Source organism: Artemia sp. Qi Xiang Cuo, chromosome 13 (assembly GCF_049724085.1).
Source record: "Artemia sp. Qi Xiang Cuo chromosome 13, ASM4972408v1, whole genome shotgun sequence".
NCBI lineage: Eukaryota > Metazoa > Arthropoda > Branchiopoda > Anostraca > Artemiidae > Artemia > Artemia sp. Qi Xiang Cuo.
Genome location: NC_142806.1, coordinates 26,461,664 through 26,487,336, shown reverse-complemented (window position 1 = coordinate 26,487,336; position 25,673 = coordinate 26,461,664). Strand labels below are relative to the sequence as shown.

The following is a 25,673-nucleotide window of genomic DNA, read 5'->3' as shown; positions in this document are numbered from 1 at the left end:
ACGATCTGCCACCACATGGAATGGCCTCCCAGTAGAGGTGATCCCTTGAAAATCCTTCTCTTGTGGCGTTCAAGAAAAGATGTAATAAATAGCTCAAAAATAAAAAGTGAGGTAATTACCAGGACTAATGGCATAGCATCACTTGTGATGGAGTCGTCGTGAAGCCTGTAATAGAAACAAGTCAAGTTTGTCTTGGTTATGCTAAATTGGCTTATGTCAGGATCCCCAGCTGCGGAGCTCACCTTTGGATTTGCGCGGTGGCTGGCAAGCTCTGTTAGAATTACTATGGCAATCTCTCCTTGATCGGCTGATTGATTGAATCCGTATATTAACTGAAGGTCTTAAGCAAAATTTGGCCAGCTTCTAAATACTGTTTTTCTTTACATTAAGGCAATAGGAACAAACATTTAAGAACTGAATAAGCTTATGCAGTGCACGTTGCCTTCAGAAAGCTTATGAGCTTGAATTGTTTTCTATCAGCCTAATTCGTGGTTATAAGATTGGATATCACTTATGTCGACTAATATTTTTTTGATTAAAAAAAAATTAGGAGACATTGAAAGTCCCTTGTAAAAAGGTGCTTTTACTTTCACTTTAATGTTTTTAATTACTAGAATAATGTTTCATTATGCCTATCATAAATACTAATCCACCATCATGGTCTGTGCAAAGATGATATAAGTTCCAGGCATATAAAAATAAATATAATTCAGGGGAATAGGATTTGAAGGGGGGGGCAAAAGTCCTAAAAGTATATAAACTATAGAGAAAAAACAAGGACTCGTGACCAAAAATCTCAAAATTTACTGGAGAGAGATTCCCTCCAGTAAAATGCTCCCTTGTGATTACCTGTTGCCCCCCCCCCACTGCTCCTGTCAAGCACATCATCAGGGTTAGGGCCTTCGTTCTATGTTCCTCTCTCCGATCTCAAGACCTTTTTTAACAATTCTTTTTACTTTCTATTTAATTCGCATAATAGTTTTCCTTTTATTTCTGCAGCCCCACCCACAACCCCCAAATAAATTTCTACAGACGCATCCAATGCCGTATGCAAGGGAAGGGGATTAGAGGGTTTGACCCCCTCCCCCTCCTGAAATATTTGTCAGACTCGTAAAAATGTATCAAAAATGAATACAAACAAATTTTTGATGTGTTTTTTTTTTATCTTACCCCCCCCCCCCCGAACAAAAGTACTGGATGCGACCCTGGACACACCTATACCTTGTATCACATGGATTCCTAAAATACGATGAAAAAGAATAATTTAATTCAGAATAAAATAATTCTTAAAACAGAACAAAGCCAATACGAACGTGGTTAGCCCCCCCCCCCCCTTCTTCCAACATGGGAAAACCCATGGCTCTCAACCTTAAACCAAGCTGAAATCCTTGCCGCTCCTATATTTATCATCTTGCAAGGCAGCAACAGAGTCCTCTTCTGTAATGAAAGAAAACAATCAAGTCAAATACATGACAGGTCTGACCGACTCCAACTTTGAACACAGAAGAGGCTAAAACAAATCCGAGATGTATAGCCTATGTGGGCTAAGCTCATCGCAAAGGAACCTGGGAGGGAACAACAAGTCTACAGTAATGAATTGAGTACATCCATAAGACTGAAAGGTATAACGCGGAAATAGGTATGCGATTAATAAAACAATAAGCACAGCGGCGAAAGATGCCGACTTGCTCTCTAACTTGACAAGAAGAATTTCAAGTTGGGCAAAAATAATACCAGGTGAAAAAGACTGTTTTAGTTGAATAGCTGGAAAATAAATATAGTGGCTCATCGCTATCGAAGTTCTTTTTTCTTAATCACTTTCTTTCTTAAAATATTATGACATTAATTGCAAACAGTATTTGAGCAGAATTTGAAAGATAAAATAGTATATTTTATTGCCTTTCTTATTACAACAATTTTTTAGACTTTTGTTTTGGTGGAAAGATCATGTCTTGTTTAACTTCCTATTATTTCTTTGGACGCAACTTTGTTTAGTCTAGTGCAACCGGACTGATATTATATATGAATTGAATGACTCCGTTTCTATCTTCTTTAAGTTGAAAAAAGTCATTCTCCTTTGAGTAAGTAACGTTAGGTCTCCAAATAATCTAAATTTTGGCCAACATTACCCTCATAAGCACTTCAAGCTGCTCTTAATCATATATGTATACAAGGGGATAAGAGGATCCAGACTGGCTGTTTGAGCCTCCTAACAAAACTGAGATATATTACCCAACAAGAAAAAATTTATATCATTCACAAAATATCTAGGCTGATGGGTCTGAAAAAGGAAGGGGTTAAATGAACGTAAAAACTACCTAAAATAATCTAAGAAAATTGGGCTCCAAAAAATTTAACACTATCAAAAGACATTTAATATTCAGACACACCATTGGGATTGAAGAGTCAATCATTGTTTTAATTAAATCGATCAACCCAATTAAGGAGTCAATGAATTTTTTCCAATAGAAAAGCTCAGCCACAGTAAGTCAAACGGTTTTAAATTACAAGACATAAATATTATATGCATAAAAATAAATAAACAAATAAACTCTGCTCTTTCTTTAAATTAATCGATTATTTTGCTGCTCTTTTTCTAAGAAGGGGTGTGGTTTTAAATCTTCGATCGGTACATGCTTATTTTAGATCATCAACAATATAACTGAAAAAAGAAACACATAAATTCTACAAACAAACTGCACACCGAATGTGTAAGTATTGTGAAAAATGCATTTTTTTTTATTTCAATAGAAAAAATACTTTTTTGGTAATTTTAATTGTAAAATATAAGAGAAAAAAAATCACCCCTGGATATTGAAAAATATATTTACCTCCCATGCTCTAATTTTCTTGGAAATTTACACCACTGGTCCGCCCCCTGGCTTGAATCAATTTAATTTTGTACAGTTTTTACTTTCGTTGAAAAAATACATTTTTTCAAATGAAAAAAATGCAGCCGCAGTAACTTGAACGGCTTAAATTACGTATTCCGCTATATCTTGTACCTAACTTTCTTTTTTCATCAAGGTTATGTTTTAAAATCAGACAGTTCGTGGTAAGGAACTGTAAGTAAGGAGCGACCCGGCTCAATAGTAACCGAAACTCTAAAAAATGGAATTTTGATACCAATATACACATCAAAAGAATGAAATTTTTATGCTGATTTCAAATATACAAGTTTCCTCAAGTTTAGTCTTACCCATCAAAAGTTAAGCACCTGAGAAAATTTACCTAATTTTTGAAAAAAGGGGGAAACGCCCCCTATAAGTTATAGAAACTGAATGAAAGTCACACCATCAGATTCAGCGTATCAGAGAACCCTACTGTAGATGTTTCAAGCTCCTATCTGCAAAAATGTGGAATTTTGCATTTTTGCCAGAAAGATCACGGATGCATGTTTATTTGTTGTTTTTTTTCCCAGGGGTGATCGTATCAACCCAGTGGTCCAAGAATACCGTAGGAGGGCTCATTCAAACGGAAGTTAAAAGTTCTAGTGCCCTTTTTAAGCGACCAAAAAATGGACGGCAACTAGTCCCCCTGCCACGCTCATTTTTTCCCCAAAGTCACCCGATCAAAATTTTGAGATAGCCATTTTGTTCAGGATAGTCGAAAATATGATAAATATGTCTTTGAGGATGACTTAATCCCTCAAAGTCCCTTGGGGGAGGGCTAAAAGCTATGAACTTTACCCAATGTTTACACATAGCATTGGTTATTGGGAAGTATGCAGACGTTTTCTGGGGCGATTTTTTATGGTAATGGGGGTAATCGGGGGTTATATGGTAGGATCTTTCCATGGAGGAAGGGAAATTGATATGAAGGGGGTGCCGGATTTCCCAGTATTATTTAGAAAAACGATCAAAAAATAAATTAAAAAAAAATTCAACTGGAAGTAAGGAGCAACATCAAAACTTAAAACGAACAGAAATTATTACGTATATAATTGGGTTCGCCCCCTAGTCAATACCTCACTCTTTAAGCCAAAGATTTTTTAGTACTTTCATAGGAGCTATTTATTCTACTTAACGGCCTTTGTGATTAAGGAGTCATTTTTATAGAATTGGAACGAAATTCGAACATTAGTGTAAATAAAAAAAACTAGTTTTTTTTTAACTGAAAGTAAGGAACGACGTTAAAACTTAAAACGAACAGAAATTATTCCGTGCATGAAAGGGGCTGTCACGTCCTCAACCCCTCGCTCTTTACGCTAAAGTTTTTCATTGTTTAAAAAAAATAGAGTTGTGAGAAAGTCAAACTTCAGCGTAAAGAGCGTGTCGTTGAGGAGGGGACAGCCCCTTTCATGCACGGAATAATTTCTGTTCGTTTTAAGTTTTAACGTCGTTTCTTACTTTAAGTTAAAAAAACTTGTTTTTTTTTATTTAATTTTTGAACGTTTTTGAATTAATTCAGGTTTTGATATTGGCTCACCGTACAAGAATAATTAAAAAAAAATTTTAATATTAATTTTACTTTGTGGTCAAATGGCTTTCTCGAAACCTGTTTAATTTTATTTACGAACGTTTTTATTAGTAATAAATATACGTAACTTACGAGTTAACTTACATAACGAACTTCTATATTCATATATTTTTAATACATATATCAGAGTGTTCGCCCCTAGTCAATACCTTGCTCTTTAAGCTAAAGTTCAAATTTTGTTCCAATTCTTTAAAAATTACCCCTTACTCACAAATGCCGTTAATTATAATAAATAGCTCTTACGAAAGTACTAAATAATCTTTGGCTTAAAGAGCGAGGTATTGACTAGAGGGTGAACCCAATCATATAAGTAATGTTTTCTGTCGTTTTAAGTTTTGATGTTGCTCCTTACTTTCAGTTGAAAAAAGTTTTTTTATATGTAATTTCTGATCTTTTTTAAATAATGCTGGGAAATCCGGCGCCCCCTTCATAGGAATGTCCCTTCCCCCATGAAAACTTCCTTCATGGAAAGATCCTCCTACATAACCCCCGACCCACTCCCCCCCACTACCAGAAAAAATCCCCCCTGAAAACGTCTTTATACTTCCCAATAACAAATACTATATGTTAACATTTGGTAAAGTTCATAACTTTCAGCCCTCCCCCCGGGGACTTCGGGGGATTAAGTCATCCTAAAAGACATAGTTATAATATTTTCGACCATGCTGAACAAAATGGGTATCTCAAAGTTTTGATCGGGTGACTTTGGGAAAAAAGAGCGTGGGAGGGGGCCTAGTTACCCTCCATTTTTTTTGTCACTTAAAAAGGGCACTAGAACTTTTAATTTCCGTTTGAATGAGCCCTCCGACAATATTCTAGGACCACTGGGTCGATACGATCACCCCTGGAAAAAACAACAAATAAACACGCATCCGTGATCTTTCTTCTGGCAAAATATGCAAAATTCCACATTTTTGTAGATAGGAGCTTAAAACCTCTGCAGTAGGGTTCTCTAATACGCTGAATATGATGGTGGGATTTTCATTAAGGTGCTATAAGTTTTAAGGGGTATTTCCCCCTTTTTCGAAAATCAGCAAAATTTTCTCAGGCGCGTAACTTTTGATAGGTAGGACTAAACTTAAATGAAACTTATATATTTGAAATCAGCATTAAAATTTGATTCTTTTGATCTATCTATTGATATCAAAATTCCGTTTTCTACAGTTTCGGTTACCATTGAGCCGGGTCGCTCCTTACTTACAGCTACCACGAACTGTTCGAAAGAGCGAGGTATTGACTAGGGGCGAACCCACTAATATACGTATCGAAAATATATGAATATAGAAGTTCGTTACGTAAGTTAATTCGTAAGTTACGTATATTTATTACTAATAAAAACTGTCGTAAATAAAATTAAACAACTTTCGAGAAAGCCATTTAACCAAATAAAAGTAAAATCAATATGCAAATTTGGTTTTAATTATTCACGTACGGTGAGCCAAAATCAAAACCTGTATTAATTCAAAAACGTTCAGAAATTAAATAAAAAAACAAGTTTTTTAACTGAAAGTATGGAGCGATATTAAAAGTTAAAACGAACAGAAGTTATCCCGTATATAAAAGGGGCTGTCCCCTCCTCAACGCCTCGCTCTTTACGCTGAAGTTTAACTCTTTCTCATAACTCTATTTTTTAAAACAAAAAAAAACTTTACCGTAAAGAGCGAGGCGTTGAGGAGGGGACAGCCCCTTTCATATACGGAATAATTTCTGTTCGTTTTAAGTTTAAATATTGCTCCTTACTTTCAGTTAAAAAAACTTGTTTTTTTATTTAATTTTCGACAAATACCATATTTATTTTAAATCAACAACAATAAAAGCGAAAAAAGGAGGCATGACATTTTTCTCAAAACAACAGTACACCAATCGTTTACCTGCCCCTTGCCTTGGCAGGGGGTAGTTTTACTTACAATTTTTACAGCTTTACTTAAGTTTACAATAGTCTGTAAGAAACATTAGAATTCCTGTCAGCCAAGCCCTCCCTCTCCCAAAATCTTGGATACATCCCTTGATAGAAAGAAATGTTCTTTTTGTTTTATGACAATCTCATTATTTCTAGTCAAACTTGTTCTTAAAAACAGAATCTAATTATCATGTAGCTGGATCATAATAATAATAAAAAAATTTGCAAGAATACCAAAATTCTTATTTCATTTCAGTTATCATAGCTCAATCTAATGGATTTACATATGAGTTCTCATTCTACTTTTTAACGGCTTTTTACAAAAAAAAATTAAGACAATCAATATTTTCGTTTAGGTTAGGCTCGGTTAGGTCAAAACACTAATAAAAAAGAACACAAAAAAAAAGAGCCCAAACAAGTCAAATCAATACAATTATATTTTAAAACCTAAAGTCCAAAGTAAAACTTAAATAAAATGAAGAATTTTTTCCCTTAAGATGAGACGAAAACCACACTTATCGTCTATAATAGACTAAGCTGGACACAACTTGGATTAAACAAAAAAAAAAAAATCTTTATAGGGATCCATTAAATAGGACTATTTTGAATAAAATTAAGTAAGAATTGAGTTATCATTGTAATTGGATAATAAGTGGGATCCCTCGGGGGATCCAACTACATGATAACTATGTAGCCTAAGAGACAAAGCTAGTTAAGCAGCTCACCTGGGTTTGAGTTAATCCTAGAGACGCGGCTAGTTCAGCCCTTTCAGGCAGTGCTAAATATTGGGTTCTTTGGAATCTCCTATTCAGCTGTTGCAATTGTAAACTTGAATAGATTGTTCGAGGCTTTCTCATTTTTTTGCCTTTACCGTTGACTCGCATTGTTCCATCCAAGTGATCCTTTTCTGCAATTTACATCAAATGTAAAATTATCCTCAGCAGTAGTAATGTGCAAAAATATTAACAATAATCCCAATTTAAATGTGTTTAAGGGAGGGGTTTCCTATTAAAACTTAGAAAATTAAATATAACAAAATCTTACACCAAACGAAGAAAGACGTTCAGTTATTTTCAGTATTCCACAAGGATTTCCTTAAATACGTTTTATATAGCTTTAAAACCGTAAATCCCGCATTTTTCCTTTTGTTTTTACTTAGTGCAAAAATGTTGAATGATCCGCGATTTCATATGCTCATAAAAAAAAAATTCCCTAAAAATGGGGATGAACACATTAAAATGACAAAAAAATTCATAATGAAAAAAACAGAAAGTGACAAAATATAACAGAAGAACGAAAAGTTTAAATCAGAAAAGGATAATAAATAACTGTTTTGACGAGTCTTTCTACCTAACACCACAGTTCAAATTTATTTAAGATAAGTCTCTAGATTCAGACGCCTATTGAAAATAAATTTCTCGAACAACTTTTTTTCTCAGATTAAGCCCAAAGTAGCCGCCAAGGGAGACAATTTGATTTTGAGCTGTATCTGAGACTCCTGCGGGGGACCAGCATTAAAAAGACAGGAATGTAAAAGTGTACTATTATGTGTCTTGCATTAGCTTAAATTAAGAACACTTATGAACTGGTCCTAAACTACCCAACTTGTCATTCGTCCTAAAAATTCTATTGGATTTTTTGGATTTATTGGAAATTCTATTGGATTGTAAAAACTCTAAGAACTGACCTTTTTAACGTTGGGATTCCCTACGGTGGACTTATAATTTCCTTTTGATTCTAATCTCTTTAATCCACAGCACTACGATGTATAGATCACTGAAATCCTAGCATTACCCCCAAACTCCTTAGTCAAGCAACCGTTAATTAATAGCTAAAACATAATACTATATAGAATAAAAAGACAAAATATAAACATGAAATATTAATTGCACTCCTTAAGTAACATAAAATAATAATACAAAGTAATTCGTTTGGACATGAATAGAATTTTAATGGTTATATTTGATAAGAGGTTTTTTTGTTACTAATTTTTAAAATTAGTTGGTGCTAGTTCTCGATGTTGGTGGACTACTAATGCTGAAGAATTTAAATACAATGTCTCTCAAATCCTTAATCAAATAACCCCTTAACCAAACGCCTACCGCTATTATATCATACTTTATTGAATAATAAGATGAAATATTAAAAAAAAAAATACTTATTATATTTTATAAATAACTTATAATCTAAAAATACATGATAATTCATTAATATAATGAATAGAATATTATTAGTTATTTGATAATACAGTTTTATTTATACATATTTTCAGTTAATGGTGCTAGTTATCAATTTTGACGGTTAAATTAGGCTGATCGATTGGGGTATGTTGCCTCTTAACTCTTTAATTTAGTAGCCGCTTAATAAAACTTCTGCCACTAAATATCTGTAACCTAATATCATATAATAATAGTATAAAAAATAGACTGCAAAAAAAATGAAAATATTATTTATGTTTTATAAGTAATATAAAATTATTATCATGAAAGGAATCTTAAGGGGTTAAAGGCTTATATTATATTGTTAAATTCAAGGTTGGTAGGGAGATTGGTTGTATTCGCATGCTTGTGGGGGGAGGGCATAGTGAGTAGAGTCATTATCATTATTTGGTGGTATAGTTCCCTAAGAATGATAGTATGGAATTTTTTTTTAGTTCCCAGTCAACGGGCCAATAAGTCCATTGGGATTTTTTTTTGAATTTAGTAGTTTTTTTTAACAAGAAATGAACTTGAACGAATATAATATTAACATCCTATTATTCAAACTCTTAATAATTGAACCCTTACTGTCTATTGAATGAATGAATAATTTATTCAGCTACTAAATCCGTGCGAAGTATTTCACAATCCAATCGCCAATTACCAGAAAACACCAAATAATACAAAGGAAATCCCATATCCAGGGCAGGGTTAGGTGGTTTGTACCCCCTTCCCCCAAATGATTTTCCGACTCGTAAAAACGTAATAAAAATGCAGAAAAACGCATTTTTATGCGTTTTTGAGGGTTTTTAAAACCCCACCCCTGCTTTCCCCTAAAAAATCAGCCCGCGCACGAACAAAATCCTGGATACGGCCTTGTACAAAGGAATAAAATAATTGATTTAACATCTTACAACTTTTACTAGGCTTTGCGTCTTATATAGTTTTGGAAAAGCCGTCTATTTACTCTTAGCCTTTACTGTTAGCTACTAATCTTAGCCTTTACTTCTTTTAACGCTTACCTCTTTTACTTTACTCACTTTTACTACTTTACTCTTAGCCTCTTACTACTTAGCCTTTGCTTTTATCCTTTACTTACTCTTAACCGTCTTTTTTCACTTTTGTGTAGAAGTTTCTCCATTTCAAATGGAATAACTAATTGTTTAGGCGTTATCTTAAAATTCATACCAGCTATTTCAGAGAATCACGAAATGTCAATGAATGGGCTAGGGCACAAAGACAAACTAATTAGGTTCACGTAAATGAGCGTATAATAATGAAGTTATATATAATATCCTGAAATTGTCCTCATTGGCAAATGAAAAGGGATAATGTAACGTCATTATGACATATTTATTTTTTAATAATGGCATGCTTCAAAATTTGTTTACCCCCAATTCTGAAAGAAAAACTAAGATTTTGTTTCTATTATTGGAACAACAAATAATTGACACAGAGCTTTTTTTGTATACAAAATTTGTTTTCCCCCAATTCTGAAAGAAAAACTAAGACTTTGTTTCTATTTTTTGGAACAACAAATAATTGACACAGAGCTTTTTTGTATTCAAAATTTCATTCTTTACTCTCAGCTTTTTTATACATGAAATACGGGCAAACTTGCCATTCTATTTTTTATGACAATTTCCAGCACTTTTCGCATCTCTTCCAGTAAATACTGAATAAACTTCGAATTATCTGTAGCCTACAACATGGGCGCCCATATAGGGGGGCAGGGGGGGCTCTTGCCCCCCCCCCTGGCTGAATGATGCTGCCTTATTTTTATATTTTTGTTCTGAGATTTCTATTAAATAGCATTAAAAGTAGCAATTAGACGAAGTTTGCCCCCCCTGGAATTCAGCTTATGGGCGCCCATGGCCTACAATTTTTAAAGATGAAACAAATAACTTTTTTTTTTTTTTTTTGTCAATTTATACGCTTGCTTCAATAAGGCAACCAACCCTGAGAAATGTGTTTAATTTTCGAAAGCTGAAATATAAATTAATTTTCGAAAGGTGAAATATCGTGTTTCACTTCTTAGATGTCGTATGCTCTGCATAATTTAAGGCAGATTACCACTTGAGTCCGTGCTGCCCCGGCTACAAAAAAATTATAATTGGGAATATCAACTGAGATACGAAAAGAGATTGGACCAAATGGAATCAGGGACTATGAATGATAGATGAATTTGGTGACGAAATCCGTAAGGAAAATTTTACTATTTAAGTCACAAAACAGAGCGCAAAAATATCAAATAAAATTTAGAAAACACGAAATATTCCAAGGGGATAAAAATAAACAACAAGCATAACTTTTGAAATGGATATAGTCAAGGGCGGATTTTTTTTTTCGGGGGGGGGGGTTACTAATTTTTGAATTTTTCGGGGGGGGGGGGTTACTAATTTTTGACTCAGTTTTCGACTAATTTTACTGATTTTTACCTAGGTTTTACTAATTTTCGACTTATTTTTGACTCGGTCAAAAATTTCGGGGGGGGAGGGTTCAAACCGGATAACCCTCCCCTGGATACGGCCTTGGATATAGTGCTTGTAAATGCCACAAAAATATTTATAAGAGAAATAATGCTTTTGAATTTCTTAAACATTGAAATGTAATTATATTGATAAATATTGTTATTACATGTTCTTCTAAATGATGGATTTTTCTTTGAAACTAGGAAGTAAATTTTCAAGCTAACCTGTTGCCAGATCAAATGCATCCGGACGCTTATGCTTCCAAAAAATCCCAGGCAGTGGCGACATTTGGGGGGAGACAACGGTTAGCAAATGTCCCCTAGATCTCGAAAAATACCTTTTTGAGGTGCGCTTTTCCTTGAAAAAATTTTTTTTTTGTATTTTTATTGATAAAATTGAAAAAAGACAAACTCCCTCATACCTCAGGTTTTGAAATAAAGTAAAATGAATTGACGAAACCATAAACGAAAAAATAAATTTTGTCACCTTCTAAATGTCCGCGAATTGATCTCAGTGATCCCAGGGTTTCCCCCGTAGCTTAAGACAATCTGTGCGTAACTTGTTTGTTCTGAGAAACCAAATTTAGACCCCCCCCTGGCGCATTGGACCCCTTCCGATACAAAACTGGCCAACGAACCTATTTCCAAAAATCATCATGAGTATTTTTAATGACGGTATACGTCTTAAATAAAAATTTATAAAGATGTATGAATAGCTGCGTTTTTCCACATGAAAGTAAAGAGTGACGTATGTACCTACGCAAAAGAAAAATTACCCTTCTTATTAGGGATTATTGCCCCTTAAACTCATATTCTTTACAGGGAAATTCAGCTTGTGCTTCAATGGCGTAACAAAAATGAATATAAGCTAATTTTTGATGTGTTTTTTTAAAGTTTTTTTTGTAAAACCTCCACCGAAGAAAATAATTTTTGTGCCCCCCCCCCCCAAAAAAAAATCCTGGATACTGTTCAGAAGCCAATATCTAGTATAAATGAAATATTGCCATTATCAATATTTGATATTTTTAACATTCTAGTTAGGTTTCGTTGCAGCGTAAATTGAACTTTCGCATAAGCAGCCATGGATTGGAAGTGGGAGCAGTATCGGTTTTAGACCTCATAATCTGGGGGGGGGGGCAAGGTATTTTAATAGGAGTGTAAATTTACAAAAATAAAAGGGATTCAATATCAGATGTCAGAAACCTGGGGGGAGGGGCAGCTGCCTCCACCCAGGCCCAAAACCGCTGGGCTGTATGCCATTATATATTAGGTAATTTATGTTTTTTTAAGTTTAGTGTTACCTTTCACTTCAATTGTTTTTTCTTAACTAAAGGCTGGGCAGTAATATGCTCAAAAATGAAACGTGTCATCGCAAGGCGTAGCCTACTCTTGAAAACTGTGACTGTGATTTTCAAAATGCTTTTCTGTATCTTGAGACAGATTTTGATATTTGTTTTGGCTGAAGACATTTCGGTCAAAATTATAAGTCAATTAGAATTTGCTTTGATTTCAGAGGTATGTAGGGGCGAAAGTGTAAAAGATGGAGAAAAAGGAGACAAAAAAGGAGAAAGAAAGACAATAGCAGAGAGAAGAATAAACACTAAGAGTAAAAGAGAGAGATATATCATTTAACTGTTTTTTTCCAAACGAAAAACAAACTTGCCCAATGAATTTCGATAAGCAACATTGTTATGAATCTGTGAAAATAAGAGAGAGAAGGAGAAGGGGGAGGCAAAAGAAAGAAAGAGAGATTATTAGAATTTATTTTTTTCACGAGAAAAACTTGCCCAATAAAAATCAAAGAAGATCATTGTATCGAATAAGTGATAATAACAGAGAGGAAGAGAGAGAGAGAGAGAGAAAAGAGAGAAAGAAGAAGAGAAGAGCAGGGGAAAGAGAAAAAAGAGAAAAGAAGGAGAGAAGAGAGAGAAAAAAAGATTATTTAAGTTTATTTTTCAAACGAGGAATTACCTATTGAAACCAACGACCCTGATTGTTTCGAATACGTGAAAATAAGAGAGAGAGAGAGGAAGAAAGAGATGTAGAGAGAAAAAATAAAAGAGAAGGAGAAAGGCAGATTATTTGAATTCCTTTTCCAATCGAGGAAAACTTTCTCAGGGACAATCAAACAGCATTATTGCTATGAATACTTGAAAGAGAGAGAGAGAGAGAGAGAGAGAGAGAGAGAGAGAGAGAGAGAGAGAGAGAGAGAGAGAGAGAGAGAGAGAGAGAGAGAGAGAGAGAGAGAGATTGAGAGATAAAAAGAGAGAAAAATAACTAAAGTTATTTATCATACGAGGAAAATTTGCCCGATGACAATCAAAGAGCATCATTGTTATGAATACATAAAGATAAATAAGACCTCTCGTTTCGCTTTTTTTTTTATATACCGCATGTCGCAAAAAAAAAGTAGCGGAACTGATTACGTTAACCAAATGTCTTATTAATTATTTGATCAAAAATTAAATGATCCTTGCAAGAGCGGCAAAAGCGCAAAGAGTATCCCGCTGGCAGAGGTAACGCATCATAAGATAGGGAGACCGACGCAGCTTGATCAATTGGGCCGAAGAATCTCTCAGCATTAGAGAATATTAGAAGATAAATATTTAAAAAGAAGCTGACAGGAATGGTTCTATTGGTATTAAAAAGCGCTATAAAAGTTTGAGTTGATTTTAATTAGAACGTTCGGCATAAAATATGTTGAAACCCTGTTTTGGCCTTTTTCAAACAGGTGTGTACACAGGAATCTATTTCGGAGAGGAAATGGGCTCATACAAAAAAAAATCCGATAAATCACATAAAATTAAAATAATAAAAATAGTTTCTGAATTAAGATTTATGTTTCGACCTTTGTATTTCAGCAGTTTCTAAATGGCTGAAGAATTATTTGTCTTTGCTTATTCCTTCACCCATCAGTGGAACGTTATCATACTTATCATGGTAAATTGGCCTTGCTACATTTGCTCCTGTAATCGAATGCAAGGGATTTGAATTTTAGTGACTCAACTTCAGAAGCCAAGATTATAATTTTCAAAATTTGTTTTATGGACATAACACATTTCTAATACTGAACCTTCTATCAATACCTTCATGACTTGAATATCAAGGACAGATTAAGAGTTACGCCTGAGTGGGGTTTCTGACGGTGTTGCCTAAAGCGGCGTACAAACGCAGGTCTAGCTTGACTTTCATATCTAAATATGTTCGTCTGGTCAACTACGTCTATAGGGCTGGAAGAACATGTACATGTGAAACCCCCCTTTTAAGGAAATATGATGAATATAGTAACCAAAAAAGCTTCGTGATGGACAAAATATTAAATACCTGGCACAGAGTTCGGGAATACGGAACTGGATGCTTGGCTGTAAGTTGATGCTAATAAAAACCTAATGTTGCATCTGAACTGCAGCTGCATGGACATAGATGGATAGGTACGGGTCTAGGCATGGGAGTCAAACCAGTCATGCTTGTGAGTGCTATTTAGTAGTTTCGCATTGTGGCCTAAATCTCAAATACTATGACGCATTTAACATAAACGTCCATGCCCGTTAGACGTCCGTAAGGCCCTTCTAGCAAGAACCTAATGTTATGTGTGAACAAGAACTACATGCACACAGATGGCTAGATACGTTTCTAGGCATGGAGGCAAGTCAGATAAATACTAGGACATAATTAAAAAAGACGTTCGTGCCCATTAGACACCCGTAAGGTTCTTTTCCACAAAACCTAATGTTCCGTGTGAACGAGAGCTGCATGGACATAGATGGCTACATGCGAGTCTAGGTTTGGGAGTCGCCAGACATGCTTGTGAATGCTGTTTAATAGTATTTGATACTTGGGCCATGATTTTAAATATTTAAAACCGTAAGTATAATCCACTATTCACTTCTTAGGCTTCGTTTTCGTTGGTGATTCATTTCGTTGTAATCGTCGTAGTCTTTGTAATTTCCTCATTTTATTTAGTTTTCAGCTTCGATGTATTTGTTGTACCTTCGGTTGACTGTTTAAATCGAGGGATTTACCGGTTTTATCTCACTTGGAAGGCTATTCCAGAAGGTGACAGATCGTTGGGCAAAGCTAATTTTTAGGTATTCCTGACGGGGTGTGCCCTACCTAAGATAATCCTGCCAGGCAGTCTTTTGACGAGTTGTCCTTAAAGGCATTGCTCTTTCGAGAACGAGCTTCAGTAACCCCTCTAATTGAGAAGAATAAATACATTAGTAAAAGACCGACTGAGTTGCAACGTCGAAAAGATCTTGGCTCGATTGCAGGGGTTTGGCATCAGAGTTCCCAAAAATTGCTACGCAAGTTGTTTGATTCTGAGCATGTTGAAGAGGAAGGATATGACTTTTTGGTGTAACGGCAAAAGGGGGTATGCCTAGTCCATGACTGGTCTGATGCACGACTTGAAGAGAGGCAAAATGGACTCAGCAGGGAGGATACTTTTGTATCTGAAGATAACTCCTAGCTTCCTTGAGCAGGAGGGTTTCACTTTGCTAAGAACTACAGCCCATGTGATATAAATAGTATTTTGATAGTAGATTCACAGGAAAAACAGAACAATTTCCCCCCTAGATTTTGAAAATATTTTTTTCACTCCCCCTGCATTTTCGTCAATTAGCGCTCCTAGCTGAATTTAGCAGATATATCTTGGCTGAGCTAACTGATTAAACATAAAAGGAACTTGAATCTTGGTTATAAGTAACAAAATCGCACCCAAATAAGTATCAACCAATATTCAGTAATAACATGAAACTAAAACAATGTATTAGTTTCATGAGTGGTACTCTGAACACAGTGGTGAACAATAGTTTGATTTTAACCCTTGAAAATTTAGGATCCTGCAAAAAAAAAAATCATTTTGCGATTAGTCTTAAATGTTGAAGCAATGGAATGAACAATGTTAATCATTAATCAAGAATTAGAAGTTTGAACACAATTTGTTTCAGCTATGAGAAGGCAAAACATTTAATTTCAAGCGGTTTTTTCACTTTCAGAAAATGCGGGGCTCACCAAAGATACAAACCCTATTTATATTTCTAGATATTGCATTAGGTTAGACTCAATATAACAAGCTTCCTCTCCGTCTAAAAACTAATGACAGTGCACTTCTTGTAAAGGTGTATAAAAGGAAGCCTCAAATACCCGACACCAAGTGGGTATCCTACTCAAAAATTCTTTTTGATGTGGCACACAGTAAAATTGGTAACACTATAGACAATACTTATAAAGCTATAGCATAGTCAGCAAAGATTAAAGTCTGTTAGTGACTGCAGACATCTTAAAATATTCACTTTTGGTATAGATATTAGCAGGGGCGTAATTTTGTCAAAATCTGGGGGGGGGGCGGGGGCAAAGTTGGAGCAAATTTTCCCAAATCAAGTGAAAATGACAGTAAAAACTAAACAAATAAGCCGTTTGGTATAAATAAAGGTACTATTTAGTACTTTAAATGTACTATGAAGGTACTTTATAGTATTATATAAAGGTAACTTACAGTACAATAAAGGTAAATATGTGCTAAAAAACTGATCTGTTTCTTTTTATGCTTGAATTATGCATGTTTGTCTTAGTTTTGACAAGGTTTTGGAAAAAACTAAATTTCAGCCGGGGGGGGGGGTTAAACGGATGGCTGAGGGGAACCGAGGCCTGGGAGGGGCAGTACCCCCCTGGTCCATAGCAAATTATGCCCCTGGATATTAGAAAGGTTCCTTGTTCCTGGTCTACAAAATGAACAAACTCTTTATGAAAACAATTTTTACTTATTTTAGAGTTATACTTTATGATTGCTTATTGAAATTCCTTCAGGTGACTCATACACAACTGATAATTTGTTGTAATTAAGCTAGAGGGTTCTAGGTATATCGATAACATAATTACAAAAAAACAAAACAAAAAAAACTAGTGAACCCGACGGAGGGGATCTAGAACACTGTGCAATTACAAAGAGTTGGAGGATTTTAACTAGGAGATTTTTGGATCGGGATCTGAGGCAGCAGCATCATTTTGTAATAACTTAATGGGGACAAAATATGTCGTTAAAAATCTAGGAAACGCGACAAATTTGTCATTTAAAAAAAAATTATTCAATGAAAATACTAAAAAAAACATTTTTGATGAAAATCCCCCCCCCCCATTAAAAGATATCTTAAAAATATAGGGGCCTAGCATATTTTAATTTTATTCTTTAAAACATTGCTAAATGAAATTTGATCCAAGTAAGAAGGTTTCTACATGAATTTAATACTACCGATTATGTTATTGTTAAGGATGTATTAACAGTATTATAGTATTATATAGGACTACTATTATACTTGAATAATACGTGAAGGATACACATCAGGATTTAATAATAATCTAGATTTTTGTTCGGGGGGGGGGGGAAAGGGATTACGAAAAACTTTAAAAACGCATCAAAAATTTGTTAATATGTATTTTGTTACTTTTTTACGAGTCGGAAAAAATTTCTAGGAGGAGGGTGGAGAACCAGTACCCCCCCCCCCTGCATACGGCCTTGCTTAGATGTTACTTTTGATAAGGTACATCAAGCTATCATGGACTAGGGACAGAAACTACTTTTGATTTTATTTGACTTTGCTCGTTTTAAGAGCTGTTTTAAGATTGTGGCCTTTTAGAAATTATTCCACTTTTTCAACTGGCCAATGGAACAACATATTATGATCAATCCTATGCTATTTGACCGGTCTGGCGTACATTAGAATTTCAGATTGGCCATCATAATGTTATCAGCTGTTTTAATTACAAGTATGTAGAATATCAATGTATTGACGTTCTTTTCCTACTCTAAGAAATGCCAATCAATCCTTATATTTAATATAAGACACTATAATATTTTGATAAATCCAACAAATTAGAGATGTGCAGGTGTGTGGGGGGGGCCTCCACGTTTTTCTATGTAAAATGGGGGACCTGGAGGCTTTTAGCAACTCTCCAGTTCTCTGCAATTTCGTCACATGATGTGCGTAATGTGATTGCCCCCTCCGAAAAATTCTGCACGCGGCTGGAAGTGGATATCATTTTAACCATGGACAAAACCAGCGACAAAAATACGTTCACGTACCAACTAACTCTGGTAGTCGGGGAGGGGGGAAAGTTTGAACGCACAATACAAATTCTTAACATGAAAATCCATTGGGGGGAGGCAAGGGGCGATGATAAGTATATATGGTCTTTAGTAAAATTTCGAGAAAGTGTCAAATTTAGACTCAGTTATCAATACAAATATTTCATATCTACATAGTGAAGCACTTAAACATACATTTATTAGAAATAATTAAAATAATTTATTATGTTATTGCCTAAGCCAACTTCGGACTGAGTAACCAGTTAATAAAATTGTAAAATACTATAAAATTGCCTTTACCTTCTCTTGGGGGCGATGAGCATTGCGGTGGGTATCCAAGAGGATGATAACCTGGGTAAGAATTTTGTCCGGCTGCAGCTGCGGCAGCTGCCATGTGAGCATAAGGATAAGCACTTAAATGACTCCGAGAACCAGGGAAAGTTGGACTATCATGTTGAGAGCCATGCATATGCTGAGCGTAGGGACTTCTAATTTGATAGCCTCCTAACCCGGCCATGGGGTGTTGGTGATGAGGCATCAAGTTGGCAGCTTGTTGCTGCAGTTCTAAAAAGGCTGATTTACTAGCTGCCATTTCTTGGTCAATACAGTCCTGATTTTGCTGGTTGGAAGAGTTATTCGCAGCAGCAGCTTGTGACATAATTGCAGCGGCGGCGGCGGCTAGTTCACTTAAATGGTTTGCCGCTACGCCGCCAGTGACTTCTGTAAAGTTCAACGTTTTGCTGCCTTTTGTAAGAAAATATGGTAAAGCTTGTTTAAATTCACACAACTAATCGTTCTGACACAACAATTTATCAATAATAGAAGGAGTAATTATTAAAATTGCTCCGATTAAACCGATAATCAACCTTAATTCACACAGTCAAAAGTCTTCGAACCGTTCAGAAATCTTAACAAACATCAACTATTGCTTCATGGTGGCTTCCTTGCTTCCAACGCCTAAGCTTTGCTTATTTTTACTTAGGCTCCTCCCCTTTTCATGGTTCCACGCAACTTGACTGGCTCTTACTGAATGAAAATTCAGATTAGTGACTGATACTGAAGATAGGGATTGGTTGAACAGCATTCAGTTCGGATAAGCCAGAGAACAGATTAAAGAGTAACATTTTACCAATTCTAGCTGGTCGCAATCTTCTACAGTTTACAAATGTCTATTTTATTAGAAAATATTCTTGGTTTGCATAACCTTGATTTTTTCATTCGGTTATCATGCAAACCATTCAGACGAAATGTCTGAATGAAAAAAGCCATTGATCGTACAAAAATTAGAATTGCTACGAAATATAACAATCCCTTTGACAGACTTGTGGGGGAGAGGAGGTAAGCTGTTCTCAAGCTACGACGAAGTTATACTAAAAGGGCTGGGTATAACATAGGCTCTTGGTCGATTCTTGAAAGTTATATTAGGCACCTTAATTACTTTACAACATGATTAAAACCCCATGATCAAGAATTTTACCCTAAAACCTAATTTAGATCCAAATACACTAAAGTATGATGTGGATTTTTCATGGCCTCTGAATACCCCCCTCCCCCTCAGAGGGGGAAATTGATGCCAATGCCTGATAAACGCCATGAAAGAATATCCATTTTTATCGAAGAAGTTCTTTGAAATGCAACAAATTATTATATTTTAGGAAACTAGAAAATTAATTGAACATGGCCATGGCCTACTTTAAATTTGTTCAAATATAAATAAAAAATTATATAGGAAAAAAAACATTCTGAGCATTAGTAGACAGCTGTTACGATCATATAGTGCTGTTTTTAGTTTCTTTGAGATATTTTTCAACTGAAGGGGGACGGGTCGCTGTATTGGTGGTTCCTAAAGATAAAGACAGCGTCGACATTTAATTGAGAATAAATCCTTATGTTTTTGAAGTAATGGAGTAGTTACCGAATACCTAAGGGGATTGAATTTAAAGGACACGAGAATTTAAATTATAAATTTATTTTCATAAATTATAATTTCATTTCAGGCGATGATACAACTTAAGAAAGATCTACAATCGTAAAGTGCACTCATTAAGGATATCTGAAATTTAATTTCTGTATAATCATATTGCCCCACAGTTTTAATTTCCCCAGGATAGCTGTTCTCAATGAATCACCTACTGGCAACTACTCGAAACTCCAAAAAACTGTCAATATTTTATCGACAACCAAAACCCCAATAAGATGGCGCTGGTGGAATGATATCCCCCTGTGACTGATAAATGTCCTTGTTCGATCTAATCTTTACAACCAATCCGCATTTGTGCTTCCATCTGGGCGAATACAATCAGAATTTTTCCCTTTAACGTTTTTTTCTTTTTTTAGGCCTTTAGGCGTACATAAACAACTGCAATTCAAAGGTTAGTCATATTTCCAGGTTTCTGATTATGTACTCACAGGTCTAACAAATGCATTAAATTGCAAACCGTTTGACATCGCTATCGTGTACAATAAAAGCAAAAAAAAGAATGATTGTTTTAACGTAGCAGCCTACAAGATTCTGGCAGTGTTGATATGTTTTCATGGTTTATATTTCCAGGTTTCTGATTCTGTACTCAGGTCTAACAAAATGAATTAAATTGCGAACCGTTTGACATCGCTATCGTATACAACAAAAGCGAAAAAAAAGAACGATCGTTTTAACGTAGCAGCCTACAAGATTCTGGCAGTGCTGATATGTTTTCCAGAATTTCAGAGTGCTTTGTTCCCTTGGAAACAGGGATGTTATTTCATAACAAGTGGGGTTCAGATTAAATTCAAAAGAGTTGGAAGTTCCAGCACGTCAGATTTCCGGTCTCGAGCAGCATGGACATTAACCAAGATTTACTTAAAGGTAAAAGAGTAAAAACCCATGATCTGGTTAAAGGGTACAAGACTGTCTTCTATATCCTACTGACTACGCTTGCGTCAAAGAACATTTAATTTCTTTTTCAAAACTTAATTTTTGTTAAGGCATTATTGCTAATATACAACCTAACTAAATTAGCTATTCATTGCAATTGAATATTATTAGAAACATATAAATATTTGTAAAAATAGGCCCAAAGATGATTCAGCCTACACCATTAATTAATGCTATTAGCCAAAAAAGCTCGGGATTGTCGAACCTAAGTGTCGCAAGGCTTGCGCACTCGAGAAGTGGCGTTTCTTGAGGTAAATATAGCCAAAAAACTGACACAACAGTACCGTGGCTATATGTTGCGCTTAGTCATTGGCAGTAGCAGGAGTGGAATTAGATTGTTCTTATGAAATTTGTGATACAAATTAATTATATTTATGTAAAGAATTTTTTGTTTAATTTTGTACAATTTTCACTTACATTGAAAAATACATCTTTCCAATGGAAAAAATTCAGCCACAGTAACTTTAACGGTTTTAAATTACGTATTCGGCCCTTTCTTTTAACTAACGATCTTCTTTCAGCAAGGACACGTTTTTTAAATCTTCGACGGGTACCACCATATTTATATCAAATCAACAACAATAAAAGCGAAAAAAAGGAGACCCGACATTTTTGGGGAAACAACTGTACACCAATTGTTTACCTGCCCCTTGCCTTGGCAGTGGCAGTTTTACTTACATTTTTTGCAGCTTTAATTGCATCTACAATAGTATGTAAAAAAAAAAATTAAAATTTCTGTCAGCCACCCCCTCTCATCCCCAAAATCTTGGATTCATGCCTTGGCAGGAAGTAATTTTCTTTTTGTTTTATGACAGTCACATTATTTATAATCAAACTTATTATACCGGTAGCCTTTGAGAGGCAAGTGCACATGAATTTGCTTCTAAAGTGTAAAACATAAAAGAAGCACTAAAAATAGACACATAATATGGAAAATATTAGAAATTAAAGAAAAACTCGCACAAATCTGGAGATCTTGGAGGGAGTATAGGCTAATAGCCTACCCGCCTTCACTCCCACGTAATGCTCATATTTTCATAATGATTAAAAGCTTCTAAAAAGCTTAAAGATGGTATCCTTGGGACTGCTTCCTCTAGCATTTATTACCTAAGCTAGCTGATCGTGGGCTGAAGCAAGTTGACAAATTTTATTGTCAAGTACCTTCATGAGTATGATTGGTGCGAACAAGGTTACGACGATGCGACCAAAATAAATTGAGATATTTAAATAAAACAGTTCGTTAGTTCATTGTTCGTGATAAAACGTAATCTTTGGGCTTGTATGAGTAGAAGTTTTCTGGCTCAGGCATCTTAGAAACAAATTTAAAAACTAATTTCAACAGTTGAAAACAGGAACGTGCTTAAAAATTTATGTCTACGTTTATATGAGGTTTAACCCTCTCCCTTAAAGAAAACTTGTGAAACAAATGAAAAGTTTAGAAAAAGGCACAAACTTGTGAAAATTGGTATCTAAATTTATATTTACCTCGTTTAATTCTTTCCCGAGGCACGATAAAAGTATTCAGGACAAAGTCATTTGAAATCAGGGGATCTTCTGAGTATTCGGAGACTGTATCAAACAGTTCGTGGTAACAAGCGCGACTCGGCCCAATAGTAACCGAAACTCAAAAAAATGGAAATTTTGTAACAGCTGATGCATCAAAAGAATTGTCTTTTTACGCTGATCCCGGAAACATAAAATTCATTGATATTAAGGTTACCCATCAAAAGCTAAAAGCGGGAGAAAATTTGCCAGATCTTCGAAAAATTGGGGGAAACACCCCCAATTTTTCCAAATAAAAATGTTGATTTTTTTTTTTGCAGGATCAAGATCACGGATGCGTATGACTTTTGTTTGTTTTATTGTGTTTTTCGTTTTTTTTTACCCAGGACTGATTGCATCGACCCAATGGTCCTCGAAGATTGGGAAAGGGCTCATTTGAACAGAAGCAAAAAGTTCTAGTGCCCCTTCTAAGTGACAAAAAAAATTGAATGGCAACTAGTCTCACTCCCACGCTTCTTGTTTCCCCAAATACATCCGAACGCAATTTTGAGCTAGCCATATGATTCAGCATAGTTGATGGGGGGGGGGGCTTTTATTACCCATAAAAAACAAACACAACAACGTTGAGTACAAGGAGAAAAAAATGAAATAAGCTATTTAGTTTGATATATTTAAGCCTAACAAGAAACAAAAAGTAAAACAGACTTATGTGTCTTAATTATCAAATTATAAAATTATCTTATATATCATAATTATTAATTATTTACATTATCAAATGGTGACGCTTGTTGAATTCAGAAAAGCTTTCATTTAAGCACTAGTAAAACTTTAGCCTAACCGTCAAGAATAGGTTTAAGGGTAATGGCTTCCTCCACACACAGAATAATATCTGTAATATCCACTACAGTCTTAATGCTGTTCTTTACATTAACTTGAATTACTAGTTTTTCAATTTTTTTAAAATCATTTCTAGTCTGCAATTTCAGCCCTATGAGTCTGAGTTATTATATGCAAATGCTAAACAAAATCAACGTGAAATTTTCTGGATTTCGTTTTGCCTTGGAATTGGCAATCATTGAAGTGACAATATTTTTGGCAGATCGTGAGATCCGATGTTTTATCGTGAGATTTTCAGAAAAATACAAGCTCTCACGATGAATTGATAGGTATAGAAACACGGCACACAAACTCACGGCTTCTAGAACTTCTCCCATGTGCTCCAGAGTTTATCACAAATTTTACCTGTTTTTTGTTTGTTTTTTTCGTAATTTGTCAACCCCCCCCCCTCTATAAATTCCTGTATAATTGCCCATGGTGAGCAGAGTAAATACAATCATAGAAAAAGAAAAAAAACATTCATTGAATATTGTTCGTAGAAGATAAGATCAGGGGTTGTCTTCTTTAAAAAATCATTTACCCCTGGTGGTGTGAGTCTCTCTTAGTGGAATTGTGTCACATTTTAGGCTAGTTCTTTTATGTGGGACGTGAAGACACAAGATGTGGCGGAAGGGTACCTCACTTGGCAAGACAACTACCTCTACAAGATGTAAACCAGCGGTAAGGGTGGGGGATTCATTCAAATTGTAGCCTCAAAAGATAGGCCATAGGCAATGACAATCAACTGTTTTTTTCTTTGCCTTAATCTTCTCTTCTGTATGAAACAGATGAAACTTAATTTGAAGAAGGTTAAAGATGAATCCGTGGAGATTATTTCAGCGGGAAGGGTGTTACACATAGCAGAAGATAGATAGCCAGATGAAGCGTTTTAGATGCTACTATACACAAATGATTTTTCTCATCGTCACAACATATTTTGCAGTTTGTACCCAGATATAAGGCCATAGTTCTTCCTACAACTCAACATAGTCACATACAGTACCTTATTTTTCCAAATCCCTTTTTCCATATCTGGTTTCCAGTAAAAAAAAATAATAAAAAGATAAAAAAAAATACCTGGTTTAATCTTGCTAAAGCAGAGCAGTACTCTATTTCCAAGTCAAAACCATGGATTCAGATTCAGGCAGGTATGAGGAGTTTCAGAAGGGGGGTGGAGGGTTCATGCCCATGCTCCCTAGTAATATCTCGAAACCTTAAGATTTATTTCAATGAATTATTATATTACACTTTAAGATTGTGAATATTTGTGCTTTTTAACGTATGCCCCTCCCAAAAAACAAATTTTGCTCTGTCCCTCATAAGTAGATTTCTACTTACGGGCCACGTCGTAGGCGGCCGTGAATTTTTCTAAATTGGACTTATGAAAAGGGAGAGTTATATATAATATAAACTAGCTATGGGTCAAAGTCGATGGCAAACAGTAGATATCCGAAGAAGGAAGGTATAGATCGGAGCCCTGCCCTCTCAGGGAGACCAAAAATTGAAAAAAAAAAATGTGTTTGAGGACCTTGGGAAAATATGGCACGCAGAGTAGTGCTCTATGTCCAAGTCCAAGTCGTGGATTCAGATTTGGGCAGGTATGAGGAGTTTGAGAAGACCTCTGCCCCCTGAAAATTGTTGGATGCTTCCCCTTCCTACTCTCTAAACATTTGTGTCCGGTTTCATCCGACATTTTATTTGTAGAGAAATAAATATTGAACTTAGATTCGATAATTAATTAACAAGAAAACAAGCTTTTTGAAATGAAAGTAAGAAGCAACATTAAAACTTAAAAACGAACAAAAAATATTCCGTATATGAGGGAGGGCATTCCTCAACCATTGCTCTTCGCGCTTAAGTCTTGAAGTTCTTCAAAAATACTTCTCGTTCAAATTCAACAGGCCTTGTGTCTGAGCAGTCTTTTCTAAAGAATCATGACAAAAACTTAAACTTTTGCGTAAAAAGCGAGGGCTGAGGAAGGGGCAGCCCCCTTTCATATACGGAATAATTTTTGTTCGTTTTAAGGTTGAGTGCTCCTCCGTACTTTCAGTTGAACAAATATGTTTTTATTTAATTTATGACCGTTTTTTGAATTATACCTGGAAATTCCCCCCCCTATGTAAAATTTATCGGAAAGATTCCCCCGAAGACTTTCCGCCCCACAGAAAATCTTCCCCGTGGAAAGTCCTCCCCCCACAGGAAATACCTCTCAATAAATGTCGTATATTTCCCAATAACAAATACAATTT

The 25,673-nt window shown here is 35.2% G+C and overlaps 1 protein-coding gene and 1 long non-coding RNA gene across 2 annotated transcripts in view; both read right to left on the bottom strand.

Moving 5' to 3' along the window:
- The window catches only part of Dll (homeotic protein distal-less), a 46,792-nt gene extending 27,739 nt beyond the window's left edge, over window positions 1-19,053 (bottom strand). The window contains exons 1-2 of the mRNA XM_089099432.1: window positions 18,432-19,053; window positions 7,105-7,286 (exon numbers count right to left, since the gene is read on the bottom strand). Coding sequence (XP_088955558.1) covers window positions 7,105-7,286; window positions 18,432-18,789 — 540 coding nt within the window. The 5' untranslated portion in view covers window positions 18,790-19,053. The remainder of the gene's footprint in view (window positions 1-7,104; window positions 7,287-18,431) is intronic.
- Window positions 1-25,673, bottom strand: part of LOC148945125 (uncharacterized) — a 210,738-nt gene that overhangs the window by 132,366 nt on the left and 52,699 nt on the right. The gene's annotated exons all lie outside the window — the stretch shown is intronic.